The sequence below is a fragment of the Zonotrichia albicollis genome, chromosome Z (assembly GCF_047830755.1).
Source record: "Zonotrichia albicollis isolate bZonAlb1 chromosome Z, bZonAlb1.hap1, whole genome shotgun sequence".
Classification (NCBI taxonomy): Eukaryota; Metazoa; Chordata; class Aves; order Passeriformes; family Passerellidae; genus Zonotrichia; species Zonotrichia albicollis.
The window spans coordinates 76,391,383-76,418,497 of NC_133860.1; the positions used below are offsets into that span (position 1 = coordinate 76,391,383).

The following is a 27,115-nucleotide window of genomic DNA, read 5'->3' on the forward strand; positions in this document are numbered from 1 at the left end:
CTAATAAAATAGTTATTATTTTTTTCTAACAGGTTGGTGTGGGTTTTTTTTTTGTTTTGTTTTGGTTTGGTTTTGTTTTTGTGTATTTTTTTTTTCAAATCAACACCACCATGGATTAAGAACAATAGCAAAGGTTTTCTGACTATCATGTGGAAAACCTTACTAGTGCAGAAAAGATTTTTTTTTGTCTCTATAAAGCTTAGTGCTAGTTTGCGACAAGAACACACATATATAGGATAGCAAAAATTAAGTCTAAAATTTAAGCCTAAATATATAATTTGAAATGCTATAGGTACTGCCTAGGGACATCCAAATTCACCACTGATCTCTTTCTTTCATTTGAATGCTGCCAGTGCCAGGGGAGTTTGGGAGGCATTGGAACCAGTGGAAGCATTCCCAAAACATTCTATTTTTCAAAAACCACTTCCTTAAATAACTTTTTTTTCCAATTGGTTCCTGGTTTTTACTTTATACCATAGTATAAGGTGGGGGTTTATATCAAAGCAGTTTTTACTTTATGCCATACACAGTTTAAAATAAATACCAAATTCAGTACTTCCCTAATTCCTGACTATCTGTGATGGATACAGTCCTAAAGCCCCCACTAAAACCAGCTAAGAATAGCAACTCACAAAGCATCATTATCTACTTTCAGTCATGTTTCCAAATGCTAAAAAAGGTTTAAAAATAGCTCTAAGGTACATACTTTTCTACAGAAAATCATCTTTCAGAATGAAAGTAAGAATGTCTAGTAAGATTTCTTCTAAGACTTAAAATCTATCAGATGGTGTATGTCTGCAAGTACAACACAACTGCACCTGATACAGGCAGCATTATGGGTATACACAGTAAAATGGAAACTTGGTTTATTGTCTGAACAGTAGTAAGCATTAATCTCTGAATCTCTGAATAAATACTAAATATTTTATACTGCCTAACTTGTCTGTATAAAACCTGTGGCTATCACTGTCTAAAATGCATAATAGCAAAATAATTCTCTGGTTTGGATATAAAGTGTTTATATTTCCACTAAGCCTATTTTTAAATATCTATAAAACATTTACAGATATTAAAACCAGTACTTTCTTATGTGTTATCTACACAGAAATCATTGGCAACAGACTAATTCCTAGTGAAAAAACTGGGAAAGCTTTCAAAATATTAAAAATGCAGGACTACATGAAGCTTAGATTAACATTCACAGAGCTTTTGTGTCACTTTTGCACAGGTTGTCAGTATACAGCACTTAATCCCTACTTTTGATAATTGAGCTGACTTCTGGTAGAAGCACCCAAGGATGCTATCAGACATCTAGACAAGCTGTAGTTTAACTGTATGCACAAATTTTTTCATTACTTTAGGCTTCAAAGAACTTACAGTTTTATTAATATCTATCCAGTAATTTTATTTTTGCTTAAATTTTTAATAACTATGTAACTATAAAAACTACTTTTTCAGGTGTAAGTTCCATACATATTACTTTCCTACTAATTTTTTTGTTAATAATTTCAGTTTTCTTTCATGATCCTGAAAAAGCACTATCATTTTCTAGATTTTAGGCTCCCTATATGTAAAATGTATATAAGTTTATTCATCTTTTAAATAACTTTAGGATGTGCAGATGCAGGGGTTTTTTTTAAAAAAAAATCATTCTTGCCTAAAAGGAGCCTTGGAATTTTGAGTCTACAGCAGCCAGCTGAGTCATAAACTCTTTTTTATTTTGTGTGCATACAAAAATAGGGAAGGAAACACCCTCTCAAGTTCTGCAAAGTATCACCAAAAAAAATCTCTATGACTCTAGAATGGAATTTGAAAAGAACAATTTATCTAGAAAATGGTATTGAAAAATATAACAATTCTTATACCTTAAAAAAAAAAGATTCAGCTCCAGTAATTTGTTTTTACACCTTCTCATAGATGTAGTTTCCAGATACATTTGATGTGGTAGAAATGCCACAGTCTCAGGCTACATACCACATTACAAAGGCAGATGAAAAGCCAGAATTGAAAGTACAAGAATGATAATGGGGTGTTTAGTTCCTTGATTAGATTTTGCTTCTAGAAAAGCACCTATGCTCAGGAAAAGTCAGCAGCATGACAAGTTGTTTTGGTCAAGAAAATGATAAATAGCATCTGCAAGGATCATGCCAGTCATAATGTTCTGGCATGTTCATAATGTTTTTCTCTTGTGTCAGAAAGGATCCACAGCTAGGTTTGTCTCACACGGTGTAGCTTACGAGCACACAATGATAACTAAACTTGAACTGAGTCCCTGCTGGGGAGGTTTGAGCTCCAAGTCCCACCACAAAAGCCAACATCCCAAATCTGCGAGGGTCGCCCCTGTCATGGCCAGCATATCTAACATTTATTGTGGTGACTATGATTACTAGACACACTTTTCCTAAAAAAGCCACTTCTACTAGTGAGTTTTTCTGCTCAAACCCCAAGAAAGGCTGTTGACCCCTCTGCCTTTCTTCCCTGTCCATCAGTACCATACAGATATGCTCTGAGCATACATAGTTTTCCCTCTCTTTATTCCTCATGGGGAAAAATACAATATGGCCACACTAACAAAGGTGTTCTGCAGATTGTGAAAACAGGTTTTCTTCTCCTACCTACTGGCAGGAAAAATTATGTCATTCTTTAGATATTTGGAGGCACTAGAGAATACCGTGATGCATAGGCATTCCTCTGGAATTAAAATATGTACTCATAGGGTTGTAACAGAACTACAAGTTTTCTCTGGAGTAATAAATTAACAGTAACTACAATGCTTCTTAAGCCTACCTGTTATATTGTGAACTAACAAATGCTGCAGAAAAGTTTTGCATCCTGAAGTATATGAAAAACTTATGACCTGGCTTTTCAGCTTCCCTGCACTGCTACTGTACTCCTATGCTTCTATGACACACAGATTTACAAAACCAGTCAGATTCAGTTTAGCAGCCACAAATAACCATGAAAAACAATAAAATAAACAAAAAGGAAATTAGAAAGGGGAGCAGATGCCAGTCACGGCACTGTCCTGTAATACATTTAATCCCCATGAATATGAAGTCATTGTGCTTAAAATTAATCTTCAACATACATTTCTCAATGCTTCAAGGTAAAAATTAGAGTGATTTGTTAGCGAAACAAAGAATGTCTGTAATTTCCAGAGGAGGTGAGCATCAGGTTTCACTCTTGACATGTTTTTTTTGTTCAGTATAATCCCCAATCTGAAATTTTGCAGTTGAAATGTACTTTGTATGCACTCAGTCTCTTTACATTACTGTGCAGTGGCATTTCTGAGAGTGGATATAGTTCCTGTAATCAGCAAGCTGCTTCAGGTACAAGTTTGAAGGCCATCGGTGCATCTCAACAAAATTGCGCTCTTCCACTAGAAAAAGAAATAAAGGAATTAAATGTAATATAGCGGCAGAGAGCACATATGCACAGGCTATAAAAAGTATTTTAAAATAGGTACAAAAACCATTAAAGATATAAATACAACTACAAAAGTAAAGGTAAGTGCTGCCTGTTTTGCTTTGAGCTCTACTATGGCACAGCGGTAAGAGTTATTTCACAATGTTTCCTTATTTTTAAGTTAGTAATAAAAAAGTTTTTTTGAAAAAATGAATACAATACTTATTAAGGAGAGCAGAGAGATATTCCTAAAGATGAGTATATTTTTTCTTAGAGAACAGTCATATGTAGTATGCAAGGATTTTTTTTATACTGCAGAACTATAAAGCAGGGTATATCAATTCCTGCGCAGGTAGTTTGTCTCAAGATCAGTACAGAAAGCAAGGTGAGGAGTGCAGCTAAGAATCCAGCAAGACATTAATCTCTTAATGCATACAGTTTTTAATCACTGACATAAAGTCTTTTACCCATATTATGTAGATTACTCTTCTCTGCATTTGCAGAAAGATGCATTTTCATCCCCCTAACCCCAGATATTCCAGAGTCAGCTTGCATCCATTGCTCCTTGAGGGCCTCAGATGAAGGCAGAGAGTTTACAGCTGGGAGAGCCTGAGGGCAGGCAAACTGCACTCACCTGGGCACAAGGCAGGGCTGCAATCCTCAGGGGAATATCCTGCTAATCAAATCTGATTTCCTCTATGGCAAGGTAACCCACCTAACCGATCAAGGGAAGCCAGTTGATGTAAAGTTTTTGCAGGTCAGTAAAGCTTTTGGTACTGTTTCTCACCAAAACTAGATCTTTCTTGACAAAATGTCCAGCCCAGAGCTGGATAAACACATCATGTGAAGGGTGAGCAGCTGGCTCATAGGTCAGGCACAAAGGGTTACAGTGACTGGTGGGACATCAGACTGGGGACCTGTCACTAGTGGGGTTCCAAGGGCCTCCATCCTTGGCCCTGTGGTCTCCAACATCTTCATAAGTGCCCCAGATGGAAGACTTATGGAAAGGACACTGACCAAGTCTGCAGATGCTACAAATCTGGGAGGAGCTGCTGACTCCCAAAGGCAGGGAGGCCCTTTGGAGAGGCCTCAGTGAGTTAGAAGACTGGGTGATCACCAACCATAGGATGTTCAAAAAGGGAAAGTGCTGGACTCTGCACCTGGGATAGGACAACCCTGGATGAATGGACAGACTGAGGAATGAGATGTTGGAGAGCAGTGCCCTGGAAAGGGATCTGGGGGTCCTGGTCAGCAGTGTCCTGGCAGCCAGGAGGGACATTCCTGTCCTGGGGGCACCAGGCCCAGCATGGCCAGCCAGGCAAGGGAGGGGATTGTCTTGCTCTGCTGCCCACTGGGATGGCACCTCCTCTATTCTGGGGCAGACTGGGGCACTACAGTGTAAAAATGACATTAAAACGATTAGAGAGCGTCCAAAGGAGGGCAGCAAAGGGCCTTGAGTGGAAGCTGTGTGAGGAGCGTCTGAGGGCACTTGGTCTGTTCAGCCTGGAGGAGACTGAGGGGAGACCCCAGTGGGGTCTGCAACTTCCCTGTGAGGGAAAGAAGATGGGGCAGACGGGAAAAAGAGGGGCAGACACTCCAAGGGTATGGCCTGAAGTTTTGTTCAGACCTCCTTGGGGAGGTTTAGGCTGGATTAGGTAAAGGTTCTTCCTCCAGTGTGTATTTCAGCATTGGCACAGGCTCCCCAGGGCAATGGTCACAGCACCAGCCTGACAGAGTTCATGAAGCTTTTGGACAATGCTCCATGGTGTGACTCTTGGGGATGGCATTGTGCAAACGCAGGAGTTGCACTCAGTGAACCTTGTGTGTTATTCCAACTCAGCTAATTCTGCATTTCTGTGAAGGTCTCGGTCTTGGAAAGCCCTGGGAGAGCTGCTGCCTGCTGCTGTGTTGCTGTCCTGAACCTCGAGGTGATGAGGTGCCACAGGTCAAAGAGATGCACCCCTCATCAGGGTGAATGACAATCACACAGGCAATGAGCAAAAGATTCTAGTTACACTACCAGAAACAAATACAAAGGCTTGGAAAAATAAATATCAGGTCCCTGGAAGAAGGTGGATTTATTTACTTGAATGGGCCATAATTTTTTAATTTTATAAGATCTGCTGGAGCATACTATAAAAATCCTACTTTCTTAAAGGAAGACCCTTTAAAAACCAGCACTTGAAGAAGTATCAAAAATTACCCATTACCTTGATTTAAATTAGCATTATAATATGAAGGGGTTGACATACAATGACCAAACTGGTCCAGCAAATTCAGTTATGGGTAGGAACCTGGCCATCCCAACTGGACCCATAAAAATGGTGATGCAATGCTGGCTGTGTCATGCTCTGTGCTGATCCCACGCCAGGGTGGTGAAACATCCTGCTGGAATATCCTAAAGAAACCCTAATTATTTTCTCATGCAAAAATGGTATTATCCAGAACATCACTTTTTATCTCAGCAAAACATAAAAACATTTGTCTTTTCAAAATGAACAGAAAAATACCTGAAAGTTCTTGAAATTCAGGCTTTTGACTGAAAATGAGGTAGTTAGTGGCAATAAAATGAAGAAGCCAAGTTGAAAGGCAATCAGAATTGTGAAACTGTGGGAAAAAAGAAGACAAAAAACCTCTTACTGCTATCATGTCTAAAATATAACCACATCTCACATGTCAAAATATTTCTGGTTTCCATTGTGAAGCAATTTACTAAATAAAGATTTGACTATAGAAGATAATGAAAGAAAAGTAATTTAATGGAAATACATAAACAGGTGAACACCCAAGAACAAATCAACAAAGTCCCTCTCCCAGGGGTAGAAATAAAACCCAGAGGTATCATGAATCTTGGAAATTTTGACATCTGCACAGACAGAACTTCACAGGAAGGAAGGAAGGAATGTGTCATGTTGGTTCTGTGGTCTCCTCTTTCTGCACTAAATCCTATTTGATTAAGGCAATATCCTTCAATCTAGTTTTTACTTTCCTCTTCTGTTTTCCAAACCTGTCTTTATTGTCTCTCTTTTTTAAGCATCTAATCTTTTCTTTTCCTTCTTCTATGCATTTCTCTCAATATTCTATGCAGTTGGAACTCCTTTGTCACCTGCATACTCCATAATTTTCTTTTTTGTCTAAAGGAGGAGTGAGCACATCTTTACTTGCCTAAAACCCATCTTTCCTGGAAGAAGCTGTAATTAAATTGAATTACTGCAGTGCGTCCATGATAAAAGGAATTCTACAGATGAGGGTGTGACTAGAGGGTCTGGAGCCTAAATCTTAAGGGGAGCAGCTGAAGGAGGTGGGGTTTTTATCCTGGAACAAAAAGAGGCTCTGGGAGACCTTATCACTCTCTACAACTCCCTGAAATGAAGCTGTGGACAGCTGGGGGGTCAGTCTCTGCTACCAGATAAAAAGTGACAGGACAAGAGGAAATAGCCTCAGGTTGTGCCAGGAGGTTTAGGTTGAATAGCAGGAAAGCTTTCTTCATGGTGAAGGTTGACAAGCTCTGGAGCAGGCTTGGGCACAGTGGTAGAGGCAATTCTGTGATTTGGTAACTGCATAATCAGCAATTAAAGGCTGAAGGATTTCTTTTGGCCACCCTTGTGTCACCAGTTATCCTAATAAACAGATTTTACACCAAAACGTTTCCTTGGGAACAGAAATTGCTCTTAATATTTTTAAAAATTTTAAAACAACTTATAAGAGTCAACATATATATTCTCATTTGATATATACACAGTAAGTACCTTAGCTTTCTTGAGCAAGCTAACAATACTGAGGCTTGTGGAAGCCAGTTCCCTGCTAGGCATGCTCTGGAGCTGCGTGATGATGTAAAGTTCACAAATATGCTGGAGTCTCATTACTTGGTACATCTCTGCACAGATCAGCAGAGACATCGCCTGGAGAATACTGGCTAAAAAACAAGAAGACACAAGTTACATGTATTTTACCTTTCTGACAAGACGATCAAAGCTACTTTTCACCAAGCTGAATTTTAAATACCTAACAACAAACACAAAATCAGACTCCTGCGATCACCTTGTTTTATTTTTTTCATTATTATAAATTTTTTTTTCCCTGTATCACCTTATTTTTCCAGATAAGCTTTTCAATTAAGAAGAAAAAATGTGTTAAGAACTTTTTGGCAGATGGGTATAAAGAACTGCTGTCAATATGGTGGATCTTGAAGGTGATGAGTCAAGTGCTGCTGATTTATTTAAAGTAACTCAGAAGGAATAAGTGTATTTAGCTAAGTTCTCTTTCAGAAAAGCACTTTTATGATGCAAGAAAATATAGTCAAAAGTCCAAAGACAAAAAAAAGAGCAATTTTTTTTTTTAATATAGCACAGTAGTTGCATTTTTAAACTGATGAACAAGGAAATGTTAGGTGGAGGGAAAAGAGAAACATGGAATATCTAAGAATAAGGTAGAATAATTATTTCAAAATAAAACAAAAGCAAAAATACATGTCACAATATCATTTTTTCATTATATCATGATAAATCAGCTAAATTTAAATAATGTTTTAGATTTAGTATTCAGATTTTCTTCTCATAAGAAAGATAAAAATTGAGACGTAAAGAATATTTTAGCTCAATTTTTCTTGCCAAACACTCCTGTTGGCATATTTTTCTGGGTAGACATACACATAAGATAACCATGTGTATAAATAAGATATTCCTGCAATTTAGCCTTGTTTATAATACACTCAGCTATATGTGTGTTCAAGAAATGACAACTTTTAAATTTAACACAGAATCCAGACTAGAAAGCAGTATTACTGTAACGTAAAAAAAAACAAACCTACAAATATTATAATGGATCAGAAATGAAATTGAAACTTCTTTGAGTCTTGTGATGTGAGCACAAAGCAAATAAATAATTTTTTTAGAAATATTTTTTCTATTTTACTTCTATAGGACGGATTTCTTTTTTTATTGCACAATACAAAAATGTTGTCTTTCTTGAGACATTGCACATTCAAATATTGGTATTTTTCAATCAAATACGCGCTGCTACATTACTCTCTATCCATGCCCTGCTGTGAAAAAATGAGTTACAGATATAGAACTGTATTTTACAGTTTCCTTACCTGGGCAGCAGGAGTCAGTGTAAAGGTACTCTAGGAAGGACAGGAAAGTGTCTTTGGAAACCCCATACACTGGAACCTGAACGCTATTTGCTTCTAGATAATTACCATTAAACATTGCTGCCATAACCTCACAGCGAGCCACCAGAACTGCCCTGTGGGCTGGAACAGTTGCACCTGCAGGATGCAAGACAAAAATCAAAATACAATGATTTTATATAACACAGAAAGATCTTCAGTTTAAAGTTCATGTCTTCTTAGGAGGTCTTCACCCCACTGAACGTGATTTAAGTGTTGAAAGTTGACAATTACTAACAACTCACTCACTCCATACTAGTTAGGATGAATAATGTATAGTAAAATAAAACAAAATCAACAAGCAAAGAATTATTTAAGCCAAAATGCAATAGACTAAACCAACTGAGAACAGACAAAATAGAACAAATCTGTTCACACAAACTGGACCTCCAGCCCATTTCATAAATATGCAGTGTTTTGAATTGTTATGCAAATGGTTAATGGTTGGATTTGATGATCTTAGGGGTCTTTTCCAACCTGAATGATTCTATGAAGAGTCATTTATGTGCACCAGTAACCCTGCTGGTAAATGATATTGTATAGAATGACCATACAAAGCAGAGAAAAGCAAATTTTTCCAGATGAAATTCCACTAAGTTCAGCAAGTATAAATTTAACTAGATTAAATACTGTGCCTAAGTGAATTTTCTGAATGGTTGTCTAATGAAAAAACCACTGACGATATTTTCCCAGAAATTTATTCATTTTCTATTATTTACAAGTGAACCCTTTGCCTTCCTTCAGCCTTTGGAAGATGTGGAGAGGCCAAAAGCCCAGGATGGCAGAGGCCTTTTGGGCTGCAGAGTCCAGCTCAGTGTGCAACAAGTGCCAAGCAAGTGCCAGTCAGGACAGCAACCAAACCCAAAATAAGCATTTAGAGTTGGATGTAAATGTTTTAATCAAAATTATAATAAACAGATCAACTCACATGCAATATACTGCACACACTTACAAAGAAGTTACTGTTTCAAGTATGTCTTTAATCATAACATTGACACCTGAGTAATTTTTTGAAACCTTCTGGTATTTTTTGTCTTTTGTTCTGTTTCTACCTCCTGTACTTCCACTTTCAAAATGTCCAAGCTTCATGTTATATGTCCTATATGTGCTTGTGAATGGATAATCATCTTCTAATTAAGATGTTCAATCACGTTCTGTGTCTCTACACAGACACAATGGACTCCAGTTTTTCCTGGCTTCCATACTTCTGTAAGCTGGAAAACTCAAAGCAATGCTAAGTATCCAAGGAATTGCTCAAAACCTTACAAATTTGTTTGTCTGCTTAAGATTAGGGCCTTCAATTTCTCTTAGTAGTTATATAATTTTGATACAATTGCTCTGATTGATGAATTTGAGAAAAAAAATTGGAAGATGTATCAATTATTAGGAAAAACAGTTCACATTTTATTAGTGGATAAGCATGCTTTTTAAAAATACTCCTCAACCCAGATATTTGGGGTTTATTTCTGTAAAATATATAGTGTTGTGTGGGAATCTATAAAATTGGAGGGTTTTGGGAAAGCTGCAAAAGGCTGCAAAAGGAGTCAGGTTCCCACAAAGACTCTCTCAGGAGTGGGACACTGAGGTGAATTGTTCATGTCATTGAGGTCAAAATCAGTATTTTCCTCTCCTTTACAATGATATTTTTGTGCAGTCTTTTCTGTGTGTTAAACAGAACATCTAGAGTCTCCTTGACCTGTGCTTATATTTGAGGAGCTAATGCTTCATATCTGTCCCTGAAATATACATCTGAAAATAATTATCTAATTCTAGAAGGTCATTTCTGCAAGAAGGGTGAGTATGGACAGACTAAGAAACAGTGTTAGCTTTTAAAAACCATCTCATTCTTATTCTTACAAAAGCATGCAACACATTTCTCACACTGCATCTTTCGTTGTAACAATGAACATATTTAATTTCTAGACAAAACATTGAATCCTGACACTGCAGCACATTTGGAGTAAAACAAAACAGAATAAAACAGAATAAAAAATAATGTCAATTAGGGAGAGGGAATTCCCATAGGCTGAGCCCAGATGAACCATGGTGCAGGGCATCCACAGGGATAAGCTTTCCCTGCTTTCCACAATGACAGCAAAGCACTCATAATTCCTTAGTTTGGATGCCATGGTCACCTCCATGTCCCACATTCTTGAAAAGGGGAAAAAAGGTAAAGGATGGATGCCAAGTGGTACTGTACCTTGTATTTTGAAGATTACATCAGCCAGCACAGGTGTGTTAAAGAATAGCCTGAGAGAAGTATTATAGAGCCGTTTTATCTGGTGAGACTTGCAGTCCTTTACAGTGTTTAGCTGAAAAATAAATTGGCAATTAAACACTGTCATGTGTGGCTGCCCACAGAACTAAATATTATGGGATGTAATTTTTATGGGAAAATAAACAACAGCTTCTGGCATGTGCATTCCTCTGCAATCACCTTTTACCTTCTAATTTCCTATTCCCTGCAGTGCAGCAGCTCTGAGGGGTCTCTTGTCCCTCACAGTCACACCAAAGTTTGCTATTCTTGACCTCCCCCATCCAGCCCCTGCAGGCAGGTTGGGCTTCACCAGTTTTCTGGAGTCCCAGCCTTTGCAGACATTCCCTGTGCAGACCCAATGCTGCAGCAGGACGGGGTTTGAGGGCTCTGGGGGGAGCAGGGATGGGACACACATCCACCCCACTCCAGCTGGAAGTTTGGTGTTTATATTGCCCTGGAATCACCTCCACAGAGGCACAGGGAGCTCACAGGCTGGAGCACAGACTCCTCTTTCAATAGCCTGGTAGTGTCAAGGCCCTCCAAAACCCAGTACTCACAGTTAGTTCTCAGTTTTGGTTTTCTTACCTTAAAAGTGTAATCTAAAGCTGATAAAAGGAACTATATTAAAATCGTGTCACTAGATTCTGATTAATGAAATTCAGATGAGGTTGAATTTATGGTTAAAAGGTTAAATTTATAAAATTTTTAGTTTTACTAAGACAAATCACAATTCCTTCTTTTTGACTTAAAAAAAAATGCCTGAATGAGAAATAAGAGTACCCTGAAAGCATAAAAAAAGAATAAAAGAAACTACAATAGCTCAGGCTTGCTATCTTAAAGGTCTTCAGGCTCTCCACGGCCAAAACTATAAATGTTTTAGCTGTGGGCACTAAGGGCTGGTAAGCCCAAAACAAAACAGTCATAAGCTGAAAACAGTTCAGTAACCTTTTGATATCTATATTGTATTGTTCCTAGAGAATCTGAGAGGATTTCCTTTCTAAATCAACAGAAATCATTAGTGCAAGTTCCATATTATCAGGGAATGTATATGCTCCAAGAAAAAATGTCTGTAAAAACGAATTCTGTATTAAAACTAATTCTACATTGTGACTTTTTATTAACTTAAAAATATGTGTGGTGGTTTTTTGTGTGGTGTTCTACCGAAAAAAATATATTGAGCTACAGACAGCTTTCCACATCACAGCATTTATTTGAGAAACCACCCCCTCTGGATCTACTGCAGAAGCCCAACTTTTGGCTTATGTTCAGGAGCAAATCTTTCCTGGGCAGCCTCTATTACATGGGAATTAGCAACACATAATCATATTGGCAGACAATGTTTAAAGCTGTGAATACGAGTAATCCCTTTAGAATACCTGCTTGTGTGGTTTTTACCAATTACATTAATTCTGCATGTTACATCAGGATCTCTGTGTATGTGCCTGCAAACTACTCACTGAAAGCATGAAAAAGTACAGGCTCTTTAATCCAAAGTGACTTTAAAACAAAGACTGACAAGAAAACCTTGTCTGCAAAACAATTTCTCAAAAACTTAAGTAACTAATGGTGACCCAAGGGAGTTAGATGTACCTTTCCTGGAGTTTTCAGGATGCATTTAACTTTCTCAAGCACATTTTCTGTTTTATCTGGATCCTTCAGCTTCTTTCTTATGTCCTCTTCTAATCGTTCCCATTGGAAAGCACCTACCACAAAACCAGGGGGAGACAGATTATAAATCAGCAGGGCACAGGCCTCAGCAGGCGGAGGAAAGATGGCATCACCGCCAAACACATCCTGCAGAAATGGTAGGGGGCTTGCACATAAATCAGCCTGATCTTTGCTTTTAGGAAGGGCAGAATGCAATTTTTGCACACTAAATTTCTATGGTACTTTTTATAGTGTAACCAAGTACCAACAGACTATAAAATCTCACTTGCTTTCACACTCAGTCTATTCATTCCTCCCAGTTCAGTCACTACAAATTGCAGGTAGAGATTCAGAAAAAAAAATCCTTCATGTTTCAACATTTGTAGAAATTTTTTAGCTTCTGCTCATGCTGGTAGCTGCATTGTTCTGTAGGGGTCGGAACCAGAAAAACTTAATGCACAGCTACATTATTAGTCCTCACAGCTAAAATCAGCACAAAGTTTGCAGTAGAATTTCTGTTATTCTTGTTTTTGCAGTCAAAGCCATGACATTCCCTGAGGTGTATCAATAGCTTTCTTGGAAAAATGAAGAGAGTGAAAACAAAGATAGTTTATCTTCATGCACTTTGCTGGAGTAAGTCTCAGAGGCAAAGTGGGGTTTTGTGGTAACTTTCAGTTCTAACCTAGGAAAAGAATGAGACAGAAATAGATCGAGCTCAGTAACAAGCCCCACTCAGCACAGCTGATGCTGCCAAGAGGCTCAATCAGCATCTACAGCACACAGCATCCTCAGCTCAGTTATCTCCCATCTGTACCACACTGGTTAAGGGTTTATAACCTCATGGGCATCATGTCACAGCCCTGAAAATCTGAAAACTCATTATCTGTTCCCTTCTCAGCCTCTACCTCAGGCGCCTCCACCTCTCAGAGGCACCAAAACATAAAGCAGAGCTCTGCCTGCAACTGCAAAGCTTCACAGCTCCTTGGCTGACATGAAGGAAAGTAAAAAAAGGAAAATTAGTGCACACAAGGCACTAAACCTAAGCTGTAGATGTTAACAGATGAAGATGTTTACAAAGATATTTAGACTGGAAGAAAGGAGGCTCAGGGGTGAACTTGTTGCTCTCTTCCACTGCCTGGAAGGAGGTTGTAGCCAGGCTGGGGAAAGCCTCTTCTCCCAGGTAATAAGTGACAGAACAAGGGGAAACAGCCTCAAGCTACACATGGGGAGGTTTAGATTCAGTATCAGGAAGATTTCTTCACCTCAAGGGTTGTCAAGCACTGGAACAAGGTGCCCAAGGCAGTGGTAGGGTCACCATCCCTGGAGGCACTTCAAAGATGTGGCACCTGGGGTCACAGTTAAAGTCATGGGCTTGGCAGTGATGGGTCAGTGGTTGGACTTGATAATCGTAAAGGTCTTTTCCAACCCAAATTATTAAATTATTCTTTGAATTAAAAATACTGTATTTATCCATTACCTGCTGAAAATCTGGTTTTCATCCCCTATCCTTGGCTCAAATAAATAAGAACAAAAAAAATAATCTATTCATGGATTTTTTTTCAGTGAAAAACTTCATCTATTCTTTATGTTTGTTACTATTTTGGAAAGAAGAGTCTTTGATGTAAAAACTCCAACTGAAAGCTGAAAGATTGTCTGACAGGTTGAAAAATATTTTACAAAGAACAAACAGGCATTAGCTACTTCCAGAAATAAAACCCAAATCTTTCTGCTGAGTAATTCTAAGCAACATCTGAAAAGTTAAACAAATATCAGTGCCATTTTGATAGCTGGCCTTAAGTAGGTGAGGTCACAGACTGTACCAGTTGGTAGCAGAACTCATGCAACACATCAGAGGTCTCCACAGTCCAGCTACTTTTTCACTGTTTTTTCTTCAGCTGCACCATACTCAGAATAAAAATTACTCGAGTTTTCTTAAGCAACTCTGCACTCTTGCCCTTGTGTTTAGAACATGCAACCATTTACAATATTTTAAAAGCCTAAGATCTGAAACTGACTCAAACTCCAAATTTGTTTTGGCAAAATTTTGAATGCTATTGATGTTAGCCTATGGACTAATTTTATTTAGGCCCATTAAATCTGGAATGACAACTAACCTAATTTTTGTTATAGGTGGTGGTGTTTTCATTGTGCATGGTAATCACAAGGGATAAAATAGATGTGGAAACAAGGTGAGACATCATCTAGCAACAGCAAAGCCACGTTCCTTAGGGCAATTACACATTCCTTCATGAGACAACAGGAAACAAGTTGCCAGATCTGTTCCCAGCAGGTACCTGAATAAATGAAGTGGAGGATATCTGGGAGACAAGAGCAGAAGACAGGGTCCTTCACCACCACCCTGACTGGTGGGACACAGGGCGGGACACCGGGGGGCGAGGAGGGGAAGGGATCCCCGGGCTGCACCGCGAAGAGGCTCTGAGCCAGCTGCGCCGCTGAGGCGTCGTGCGCGTCGCACGGGCTCTCCACCCCGAACAGCAGCATGAAGAGGTGGCTCACGGAGCACAGGATGATCTTGTGAGCCTCCACCACCGTGCTGAGGTCCTCGGGGTAGAAGGCCACATCTGCACACTGGCAGCAGCAGAGCAGGTTGTGCAGGTCTGCGTTGTAGTGCGAGGCTTCGCCCTTTAGGATCGGCATCTTTTCTGCAAAAGAAGTCAGGCTGTAAAACCTAAGTTTTGCAACCTTAGCAAGTGCTAACCACAGGATATTATATTCAATAAGAATATTTCTTATATGCTGTTTGAATATCTTGAGCAAAATACTCAAGATATTCAAATACTCAACACAGTAACCAAGTTAAGAAACACTTAGTTAAATATTAAGTGTCTGTCCTTTCACGAACCCTCTATAGAAAGTTACACTATAAAGAAACTTTCACTGTGTATTCCAAATCTAAGAGGTCTGAGCAAATTTTTAGAACATGGAAGAAGAGACAACTACAAGTTTATAGGTAACTACTTGTCAGTAATTCTTTCACTGAGCAAATGCATCAGATGCTCAGAAATCATATACAGGTGCGTAGTTCTCTCCCTTGCTTCATCTGCAGCAAACAAAAACACTATCTGATTATACTGTAGAGTAATAATTCATGCTCTAACAACTTCTTTTTTTAATCTGTCTGCTAAGACTTTATGTAAAGCTTTTATCAATTCATGTTTTCGTAAGTCCACCAGAAAACCATTTCTATTAGTTATACCTAAAATAAACCAGAAATCCATTGTGATGTTATATTTTGCCATACAACTCTCCCCAAGTAAATTAAAATATCACTAAAAGGTGATGCAACATAACCGCAACAGCTAATAATGGATAACACAGCTGATAGTAACAATTGTTACTAAGAAATGTAGTAAAATATACTGATTGTGCAAAGAAAGTGACACACATAAGGAATTATACTAGAGACCACATATCAATGAGCACCTGGCTGTTCAAGCTGAGGTGGTTGGACTCGACGGCACTTCTGCGTCTTTTTCCTTTTCTTCATTTTTTCAGATGACTTCTGATTCAAACTTTGGATCATAAAATATTCAAGCTAAGACAAGAAATATTTAAAAAAACCCTTGTTATTAAATAACAACCTATACATCAAATTAGGGGTATAACAGGCTCTGTACGCAGGGCTAAAGCTGCTGACACTATTACCAGTCATCCAGGAGAGTACCAAAACTCATTTCTGAGAAGCTACCATACATATTTAGATAGAACTAGCACAATTTACAAGACTATTTATTCAAATGATTGTGGTTAATTCTTGTGTATTTAATCTTCCTAGAACTGACAGACACAAAGATATTCAATTTACCGACCTCTTAAGATGCTAATTCTATCTTGGGGAGTGGCCTCATTCGGCTGGATGTTAGCCAGCAAGATAAAAGGACAAGAATACAAGAGGAAAACTTACTGCAATGCGACAAATAGCTTTCCTAAATCTTCCTACTTAAAACCAGAGCAGCCTTGGTACTACTAATTCAGATAGCACCATAGACTCACAGAATCCTAGAGTGGTTTGGCTTGGAAAGTGCCTTGAAGACCATTGAGTTCTTCCAGTGGAGACACTTTCCACAGATCAGGTTGCTCCAAGCCCCTTCCAACCCAGCCAAGAACACTGCCAAGGATAGGATGGGACTCTCACAGCCCCCTGGACCATTCTGTCCCACTGTCTGACCTCCCTCACTGGGAGGAATTTCTTTCTAATACCTAACTTGAATTTTGCCTTGGTGGGAACTCGACACTTGGTGGAAGGGCCCAGAGTGTGCCTCCCCTGGCTCTCTGAAGCCCTCACATCTGCCAAGCATCTCATGCATGTTCCACCCTGCTTCCAAAGCTGCAGATTCTCACTCACCACTCCTCCAAAGTATTTCTGGATGTAGAAGTCATTAAGGGTGTGCAGTTCAAGGTAAGTGGCTCCGAGTTCCTTCGCAAGCTGGACTCCTTCAGAGGTTGTGACACAGCTCCTCCTGTCTGAAGTGCACAGGGGACAGGTGCAAGGCACTCCTGGGGTAAAACATCATGGAAAATAACCATTTTGGCCAAATAATGCAGAATTCTTAGATTCCTAAAAAACTGTAAAGATATCCTACTTATAGGAGAACAAAGAGGGAAATGAAAACATAGGAATTTTATAGTAAGAAATCTGTAATGACAGAAAAAAACCCAACTTCATATTAATCAATTCAAAACACTAGTCACTCTACAAACCACTGTATACATTACATTAGTATTATTTTATTGATTTTGTTAAGTTGGAAGAGTTCAGCCAGACTTATGGATGCCAGATTTGGCTTTGGCTCAATAGCTTTGCATGCCCAGGTCTTGTACTAGCCTGCAGGTGTTATCATTCATGAATTGTCACCCTTAAATCTGTTGAATTCTTGTGGCTTGTCCATGCAGGAAGCACACACAGCAGTGAAAGAAGAAAATTTCCACTTCAGACCAACCTTTGATGGGTTTGTATGTACTGCAGGTTCTGATTCATCTACATGTATTTCACATACATTTTTTAAAAACACAAAATAGGAACTTTTAAGATTATGCCATTTAAATGTTAAAAATCTTCCAGCCACATTGGGTCAGCTTTGCTTAATGACAGTAAGAATGTGCCAGCCATGGATGTGCTTTCAAATGTGCTGTGCGTGCTCCCCGCTAATGTCCTCTGCCTAGACCTATGGATAACATAATAAAACAGCTTTTTCTGGGTTTTTTCAATCATTTGTTTTGGCATCAACATTTACCACTACAGAGGATTAAGATCTTAGTAATCTGTATGAGCAAACTGCTGTGTTCACAAATACCTCCTAGAAACAAAAGGGTTCTGTGTGTGCACAGCAGTTTGCTCTGACAGGTCCCAGGGTAAACCCAGAGGTCCAGCCTGGTGTCTCTCGTGGCCACATTACTTAGGGAGGAAGAGAGAAAAAAAACTAAGTGGAAAAGAAAAAATAACCACTTGAGGAGTCACTCAGTTTGGTGATATCCTCATCTTAAACAAAAAGTGTAAGGAAATACTTGGGGAATAATAACAATTTACCAAAACCTTGCATTTAGAATGGGAGATTTATTACTCCTGTTAGCCAGCAAGCATCATGCTCTGTATATATCAGAGCATGAAAGCTCTTGGTCATGATCACTGAATTACTAAATGGAAGAAAATAAATATTTAACTGTTTTGCAGCTCTGTAACTGTCCTATATCTGTCACTGAGCTAAAAGGTTTATGAGGAGACCTTAGCAACACAGATCATCCACAGAGGATATACTTCATATGGATTAATATTTTTCTGTACAGTACAAAACAAATGTCTACATATACATTCATCATGTCTCTTACTCATTAAAAGGAGGGACGCTCAGAACCACTTGCTTTAGTAAAGTATCATGAAGTAAAAGACAGGCCAGGCTTGTGGTTTTCATTTATTGCTTTACGAAGAAAATCCCAGAGAATTTAAAGGCTTTCCCCAACCACTCTCCAGTGTTTGCAGAATGCTGGATATAATTTTAATCTCATACACTCGAGATACTTTATACCCAAATGTATGTCGCATTATCCAAATTACTAGATTTAATCCTCATGTGTGATGGCTTCACAAGAAGAGTCATTGCAAAGGTCAAAGAAGGATAGGTTGCCTATCATTACTGAGGTTAATTAAGCACAGTGTTCTTGCCAGCACATCAGTCTAGAGAGCCAAAATGCATGTGCATATTACTGTCATCCTGACAGACTAATTGTTTCTGTTAGCAGCTTGGAAAAACAGCCAGCTTCTACTGAAATTACATTATACCCAACTTCCAAATGAGATTTTATCTGTTGTTACAGGAGGCTGGATACATACCGTTTTTTCTTGCCCCAATAGCAGAAATTATTACTGGAACTGAGCAGTGATTTAGTGCTTTTTTCACCATTGGCACATAGCTGTCCTTTAGTTCTTGAAATGAAGTCTTGTCATTGACAGAGTATTTAATCACAATAATATCAGCTCCTCCAATGAGCCTGCAGGAAGTGTACCAGTCACTGTCAAATATATTCTAAAAAAAAAAAAAACCCACCAATCAAGAATTGACGTACTTAAAGAAAAAGATGAAATATTCTGTATTTTTAATGAAAAACTCTACATAATTGTTTTTGTCTGATTAGATCTTATTTGAAGACATGCAACAATGAGCAGACTTCCTGCTTTGTAATTTCCTTGTTTGGAGAGCAAGTTGTTTGTTATAATAAATCATAAATATTTTCCATTAATTCAGGAGTTCTGTCAGAAGAATTGAAAATAGGGTTTATCAGAGAATACTCTTTTCAGAAGAATCTTTGCTGCTTTAATTACTTAACTTTAAAACAGTTTCCTTTAGGAAATAAAAACACCTTCAGTGGTAGATGTTTTCAGCAACACATACAAAAACATTAATCACACCATTTTAGAGAAAGGGTTACACAGAATTATCCTATGTACCTATGAACTTTTAAATACAAACTTACTAATTCAGTGTGACTTTTGTCACTAGAGCTTCTAGATAGCTTCACCAGGTGTTAATGTCTTCAGGATAAGGACTTAAATCACATACCTAAACTTTCTTTTTCAATTTCACATTCAAATTTTCATTGTTCTGTGCTGAGGACTTAACCTCTAAAACTGTTTGATATTCTGTACATTTACAGCTGTGCTGTATCCACATGCAATATCCAGTTATTACTTGTGTATCTGTCATGGAATGTGATTCCACAATTTCTGCTTCACCTGGAGGTAGCTCATAAATACCAGGGGAGCCTTGGTTTTGAATGTATGCTGAATTGAAAACTCTTGAGAGAAGTCTGGAAGTGGTCCAGAGAACTGAAGAAAACCCCCAATGACCCGAAATACTATCGCCTCTTAGAACAGAGAGGCTTTTTTTTGCCCTTTTTGTACTTAAAGGGGGCTTGTCAGAAAGATGGGGACAAACTTTTTGGCAGGGCCTGTTGGGATAGGACAGGGGACAATGGTTTTAAACTAAAAGAGGGTAGATTTAGGTTGGACATAAGGCAGACATTTTTTATACAGAGGATGGCGAGGCCCTGGCAGAGTTTGCCCTGAGAATCTGTGGGTGCCCCATCCCTGGCAGGGCTCTGGGCCCAGCTGGATGAGGCTCTGAGCAATCTGGTCTAGAGGAAGGTGTTCCTGTGCATGGCAGGAAAGAGCTAACAATTCCCAAGCACATGTTTGTGCAGCCTGTCCCCAGCATGGCAGGGGGGGCTGGAATGAGATGATCTCTGAGGTTCCTTCCAACCCAAATCATTCAGGGATTCCGTGATTCTATGTCAGTCCTGCGTAGCATGTGAGGCAAAACTAGAAGAACTTGGGATATTGAGGGGAAAAAAAAGGGAAATTAGCAGTAATGAAATAAAGACAGTGTTAAAATAGGAGTAAATGAGTAGAGAAAAAGTGAAAAAAGGGCAGAACTCAAAAGTTTGATAGTGGGGAGCAATTTGACTTTTGTAAAGCAAGTACAGAAATAAGAGCATTACAAGGGGGAGTGAAGTACATAAAAGATTAGTAATATCAACAAGTGGCATGGCTTGCATTGTCAACATAATTATTTTTGACCACTTCAAAAGGGTCATTGTTTGAAATCTGGTGAGGTAGCTGCAATGCTCTTAACTACAAGAAGTAGCATGACCTTGATGGAAGTCAAAGTCAGCGCGTATTTGCCTAAAGTGTCGCTTCACATCATTCCCAATTCAGGTCTTGACCTTGCAAAGAAATAAGTCAGGAAATAAATTACAGTACACATTCCCATTGATGTCTGTAATAGAAGCTTTTGTTCTGCAATAAGTAAACCAGAATTAGCAATTTATCAGGAATAGCTCTCACATGATTAACCATGTTGACAATAGAGGAGGTCAAGTGCACTGCTCTTGATATTTGTTTTTTTGAGACAACTCAGTTAGAGACTATTAGAAACCCAGGGCAAGGACAGTGTCAATTAGCACTTAATACAATCATTTAGGCCCGGTTAATGACATAACATTTACACATAAATGCACATTTAGCGCCTCTAGAAGTAGGACTACCAGCTACAGTGCTTAGAGACAGCCATCTAGATGGACATTTGGAGAACTTGATGACACAAGCAGGCAAAAACTGAGAATTTTCAAGGGAAAGCTTTAATTGATGAAGATCTCAATGGGGAATTTTTAACAGAGCTGCATGCATTTAACACAACAAAGGTTTAAAGGAAAAATACAACACAACCCCAAAAATAACATGGGCTATTTATTTGCTCTGTTCTGTTGGCAGACAGAAAGCACATCTGTTCCTTTGCAATTTCCTTCCAGCTGACCATTTTCAAGATCAGCCCAGATTTGCACCTGCCCATCTCTACAAGATTGGAGACAATGGGTGGTATCATAAGCAAAGAGTAGAGCACAGGTGCACAAATACACTGCAACTGCACAGCTGTAAGCATGAGTAATAAAAAATGCTTACAGAAACTTCCTATGGAATTTAATATATGTATTTTTATATTGTTTGTATATTGGTTTTGTGGTATGTTGATATATTGTTTTCCACTCTCTCAGGGGTAGAACTGAGGTAAATCTCATGTGCCATGAAAATCCTCCAGAAATATCTCTGACAATGGGTTTTTTGCACAACACATCCCTAAGACAGAGCATCTAGAGCCTCCTTCATTATTGCTTTTACAGAAACTTTAATGTAAAAATGACAGGGGGAATGTCATCAGGTGATGAACAGCCATTCAGATTCAGGAATAACCTTAATTTCAGGTTCCATGTATGAAATTTTTGTAACAGCTACTCCTCATCATGTTTCCTGCTCCATTTCACAAGTCAGACATTGGCTAAAGGAAGAAGTATCTGTACAGCTAGGGTCATTTTATTATGACCTTAATAATTATAATTTTAATTATACTTCTGTTGCTGTTCCACTCAGGACATACTAGGAAAAATCTTCATTTTTTTCCTTGCTTGCCTTCATTCTAAGTGTCTCATAACACATTCTTGCCATTAGTAAATTATACTTCTCAAGACTCAGTGTTGAAAATAAAGCTTTCAGAGGCACCGAAGATATGATTTTCCTACAAAATCACATGATTTCAGAAGACAACAATACCTGCTTTGTTAAAAATGATTTATGAATGCCTTTCTGAACGGCAGTGAAATTCCTGACACAAGTGCCCTTGCAATGCCCACGCTCTTTCTGAAAGCTGCTCATAAGTGTCCCCATGTCCAACCACCCCAGCCCTGGGTCAGAGGCAGCAGCAATGCCAACCACTCTGTGGGGAAAAGGGCGCCTGGACACCCCGTAGGAATGTTCCCCAGGGATTTCCCCAGGATCCAAGAGAACTGTGTTGGGAACACTGGAGAATTATCCCTCTCTATAATCCATTTACAGACCCAGTCTCCACTACCAAAACCTTCTTCACACTGATGTCCTCCACACCACACACCACAGCCTTCTCTGTTTTTATTTTAAGATTCCTCTGCAGTTTCTTATCAGGTCTACAGCAGGACAAATTTTATGGGTGTACTCTCCATAACTTACTTGTTCCCTGAACTTACTCAGATAAGTAATCTACAGCACAGAGGGAAGTATCTCCTCCAGAAATCCCCCTAAACATCCCACTCACAAAACAAAGGAAGATCATATTGGCCTCTGTTATCCTCTCATACATGAATTTAATAGTATTTTTTACCAGCATATGATAATTTGTTGTAAATTGCCACTTCAGCCATTCAAGCTTAAAAATGAGAAGGGATGACATACTGAAAAATGAAAAGTTACTTACTAGCTGTCATTTTTATACTGAAGCAGTAATATGTCTAGATTCCTAAAAATAGTAAACAAAATCTGAACATGGCTCAGATTCCTGTACCTTTAGACATGGTAAAGGCTGGCCACCATAAGGATAACGATAAAGAGGAAAAAGACAGAGAACTACACAATGCATGATATTGCTGACATAAGAAAACTCACAGTGTTTTAGGGATGACTCCTGTTGGTACAGTAAATAACAAGGAAAAAATATAAAAAGGTTCAGGGAAAGAGATTGTTGAAAGGGAGAACTAGAAAAAATTTCACAGAGCCCCTTCTCAAAATTGTGGTTAATATATTTAAGTTGCAGTTAATATATTTGTGTACTAGTGAGCCCCATGGAGGTCTGCAGCTCTGTGCAACCAGAGCATGTCCCCCTCTTCAAGTATTTAACCCAGCACAAGACAATCTCCAAAACCCAGCTGCTCTATATTCCCCTTTTGTAAACATTTCTGTGCTTGATGATGATGTCAGTAATTCTCTAGAAGCTCAGCAGTTTTTATACAATAGGGGAAAGATAAAAAAAATCTGTGGGGGGGGTATTGTTTCTCATGGGGAAAATAAACCCAAACAAAGCAAACAAAAGCCACAAAAACAAACCAAACAAACAAAACCAGGTAGGTCTTAGTAGAAAAAGTTAAAAACGGCAGCAGGACCCCCAGGCCAGGGGAGAAACACTCTCATATCCATTGAGTATTGCTCCAGGTAAGAGAGGGGAGGACAAGAGTTACTTCGAGTAGGGGGCATTACAAAGGACTTGTTATTTTGCCACTTATTTTCCAGCACTACAATGAAGTGAATCAAAACATGAATTACAGCTTCTGTACTATGCTAAATTCTGGAATTGAGGAAGATTCACTTAATTAGATATTAAAAATTCTGCCTGCATTTTTTCTGCAGAAGCCTAAATGAATTCAGAGTAAAGTGGAATTGCAAAATACATGTAAGTCAATAAAATGGCATCTCAGTCCTGAAGACTGTCAAATCTAACACAGATTGTTAATTAAAGAAGTGTTTTCCAAAGCAAGTCTTAAAACTCATCTTGTGAATTTCTCCTTTTGAGTTATTAGCTCCATACAGAGGTTCATCCCTGCAAAATTAGAAAAACTGGGCCATTCTTATTCAATATGCCTTATTATAGAGCAGCTTAAGGCTACATTAGCAACTGATCAGCTATTAAAACCACAGTATTCAGCAGAGATGTTAGCACACATGTGTTTTCCTTAGTTCTCTATGTCTTCTCTTACCCTAGGTTTGCGTTTTTTGAGAAAACATTTTCAGGCCACATGATTTACAATGATGTCAGTGCTCTGTGCTCCTGTCCCCTGCACACAGCTCTGCCAGAGCAAGCCACAGTGGGACACCCCGAGACACAGCAGCACACAAAGAGCAACCTGGCCTTGGAAACCCTGACATTTTGCCCCCAGATTTTGAAAAGTGTGGTGTTCCACTGCTGTCTCTACAGCCCTGTGACATTGTAAGGTCCCCGGAGTCAGCATTTCCCTCCTGCACCCTGCAGCTGCCAGGGGAAGGAGAGGTGCTCACAACGCGCTCGTTTGCAAGTTGGCAAACATGAATTTATCTTTGTTTGCATGTTGGCAAACATGAATTTACCTTTGTGATTTTATCTTTGTTTGCATGTTGGCAAACACAAATTTATCTTTGCATGTTGGCAAACATGAATTTACCTTTGTGATTTCCCAAAGACACCTGAGCTGCAGACCCTCCTGCAGACTCAAAAGGCTGAGCAGTATCCTGGGCTGACAGACAGGTGCAGCAGCAGGCTCAAACTCGAGAAAATTAAACTGCACCACAATCTGCCGTGCAAAAGGATCCCCCCACTCTCTGTGGAACTCTACTCAGGGAAACCACATCAACACTGCTTTTCCAGAGTCATGGCTGTGGAAGACAAAGAACAGCTGGGCACCCTTGAGTTTTGAGACTCACAGCTATCAGTGTACTCAGCTGCCAAGTTCATGTCTAGGACTCTCTTGCCTTAATCATTTGGGTTTAATCTAGATGAGGTACAAATCTCAGGTAAATACAAATCTCTCTTGGCCTCAGCTATTAGAGGCTGAAATACTGCAGGGCCCACGACACCACCACGTTTGTGTTTTGGTAAGATGAAACAGGGACCATTTCCATGCAGAATATGGCTTGAGGCAATATCTGTCAACATCCTGAATTGTTCTGTGCTGTTTCCCCAGGCTGGCAGAGGAGCAGCTCTGAAGGATCCACTGTGATATAGTGAACCTCAAGCACCCAGGCTGTGGGAAATGGTCCTGCTCTGCCTTACCCTAGCAAGGACACTGCTTTATGCACGACACATAATCTCCTGCAGAGTCCAGTCCTGATATCTGACGTGTCTTCCACGAAGAGAAACATGCTAATTTGTCCTCAACATTCTCAGTAATATATCTGCTGCCTCCTTTAACTGATAGAGGGAAAAAAACCTGAGGACCCAGAAATGCAGTGACTCCGACAACAACAAGCTAACTTTCCAAAGGCAGAAATTAAAAGGTGTCCAGAAGTGAACAACCTTGCTCTGCAGAAGGCCAAATGCAATTAAAGCAATGTAAAAACACATCAACTCTGTCTCCAATCTATGTCCTTGTTCCCCTTCTCCAGCTGCCCCCACTCACCCTCCCAACTCCCTTACCCACCTCCCTCCATCCCTCTGAAACAGCCTCCAAAGCCCTACAGACTTCATTTATATTCAGGAGATTTTGCTGCGCTCCGGTGACTCCAGCAAACTGCACGTGCGGGTCACATGCAGCTTCAGATTAGAAACAGGATCCCCCAGTCCATCTGAACTGGCGTCTCTAAGCAGCTGGCAAAAGAAATAAAGAGCAGAAGGACAGCTAAACTGGATTGTTTAGTTTTAAGATTGTTGGCTTCTGATAATTTCATGGAGCTGTTATGGCTCCTGCAGATTCTACAAAAGGTTTCCCTTACAGGAGTACAAAAATCACCCAAAGGATAGAATTATGGAGCTGAAACTGATTATTGTTTTAATTTCTAAAAGCTGGTAAGCTGAGGGGTTTTTTTTAAGGCTGCTAAGTAGTCATTAAATATGTTTTAATTTAGATTATCAGTATCATTTCTTACATAATCATTGATCTGCTCACACTCCAAACTAAGTTTTCTCACTTACTAACAAAAGTGCTGGCAACTAGCAACAGTGCCAAAATCTTTGTTATTTACCATCAGATAATGGTAATAATGTTAGGACATGATTATTCTTTGTAGGAGGAGTAAAATTATTCCATCTATTGTTATATGAAAAATATATAATTCATATAATATATAAACAATCAGATCTATTAATCTGTTATTTTTCACAGCTGGAAAACTTACTGCCTTTATTTAGAGAAAATTTCATTTTATTATTGGCAAATATTTGGAGAGAGAACTTATGGTGCAGTGTCACAAGGTATTCTTGTTTATTTCTGGATTGTCTTTCACAAAATTTCCACTGGGCAATACAGTTGAAAAAAACACCTTATTACAGGGAAGGCCAAGCAGAGGCTTGTTTATAAGAACCTTTTTATAGCACCTTTGAGATTTCCCAGCATTTGCCTGGTTACATTTTTAAAGTTTTTTTTACTAAATGCAGTAATAAAACTACAAATAAAATCCCACAACAATGAAAACCATTTAAAAATAGAACATATTTCATTTTACTAAAAGAGTTCACACTGTTAATTGTAGTTAAAAAGACTGAGATGGATCTCTTACCCAGACAGGACAGTCGTGCACCACCAGTCTGACATTGCCAAACACGCAGGCTTGATACTCAGTAAAAACTGGGTTTCCAACATGACTGGCAGACAAGCTGCTGTCGATCTGGGAAATGAGAGCACTTCTCCCGAGATAGCTCCAGATCAGGCTGGGCTGATGATTGTCCTCAGAAAAACCATCTCTTTCATTCCCAAAAGCTACAATATTAACCGACCTAAAATAAAAATAATAAAGACAAAGTTGTGTTAACAAAGATGAAGGGCAGGGATAAGGGGAAAGAAAATAAAATCCCCTTAAATCAAAACTAACATATTAATCCCTCTGAATCCTCTTCCCTCCCTAGATTTTAACACCCTCCCGTAATCAACAGCAAAACCACATACATGATCTCAAATCCAACAGCAGGGTGAGAGCAAAGCGGAAAAGAAACCTGGAAAGGCCGCTTGCATTGCAAATCCCCAGCGGGTTTGGCTTGTTATTCCTTCCTCGGTGTCCGGGCTCAGCCTCGCTGCGGTGACCTCGGGGACTCCTGCCGCATTGCCCCGGCTGCGGCCAGGCTGGGAAACTCCGGGCG

General features: G+C 39.1%; 1 protein-coding gene across 2 annotated transcripts; it reads right to left on the minus strand.

Moving 5' to 3' along the window:
* Nucleotides 1-27,115, minus strand: RHOBTB3 (Rho related BTB domain containing 3). 2 transcript variants are annotated; one of them, XM_005495386.4, is made up of 12 exons: nucleotides 26,925-27,115; nucleotides 26,539-26,755; nucleotides 18,829-19,021; nucleotides 16,846-16,997; nucleotides 15,924-16,035; nucleotides 14,774-15,142; nucleotides 12,423-12,535; nucleotides 10,776-10,887; nucleotides 8,501-8,674; nucleotides 7,155-7,321; nucleotides 5,916-6,012; nucleotides 1-3,379 (listed from the first exon to the last, which is right to left on the minus strand). In XM_005495386.4, coding segments are annotated over exons 1-12 (1,824 nt in total). In that variant the 5' UTR covers nucleotides 26,927-27,115; the 3' UTR covers nucleotides 1-3,263. The 2 variants fall into 2 exon arrangements, with proteins under 2 accessions (XP_005495443.1, XP_026653972.1); XM_026798171.2 differs by lacking the exon at nucleotides 26,925-27,115 and having other exon boundaries at nucleotides 18,829-18,986; nucleotides 26,539-26,672.

Coding starts and splice junctions, on each gene's coding strand:
- RHOBTB3 (XM_005495386.4), bottom strand. Junction 16,036..16,845: donor AGAAATACTTTGGAGGAGTG/GTGAGTGAGAAT, acceptor TTCTTGTCTTAG/CTTGAATATTTTATGATCCA. Junction 15,143..15,923: donor ACCTCAGCTTGAACAGCCAG/GTGCTCATTGAT, acceptor CTTCTTTTGCAG/AAAAGATGCCGATCCTAAAG.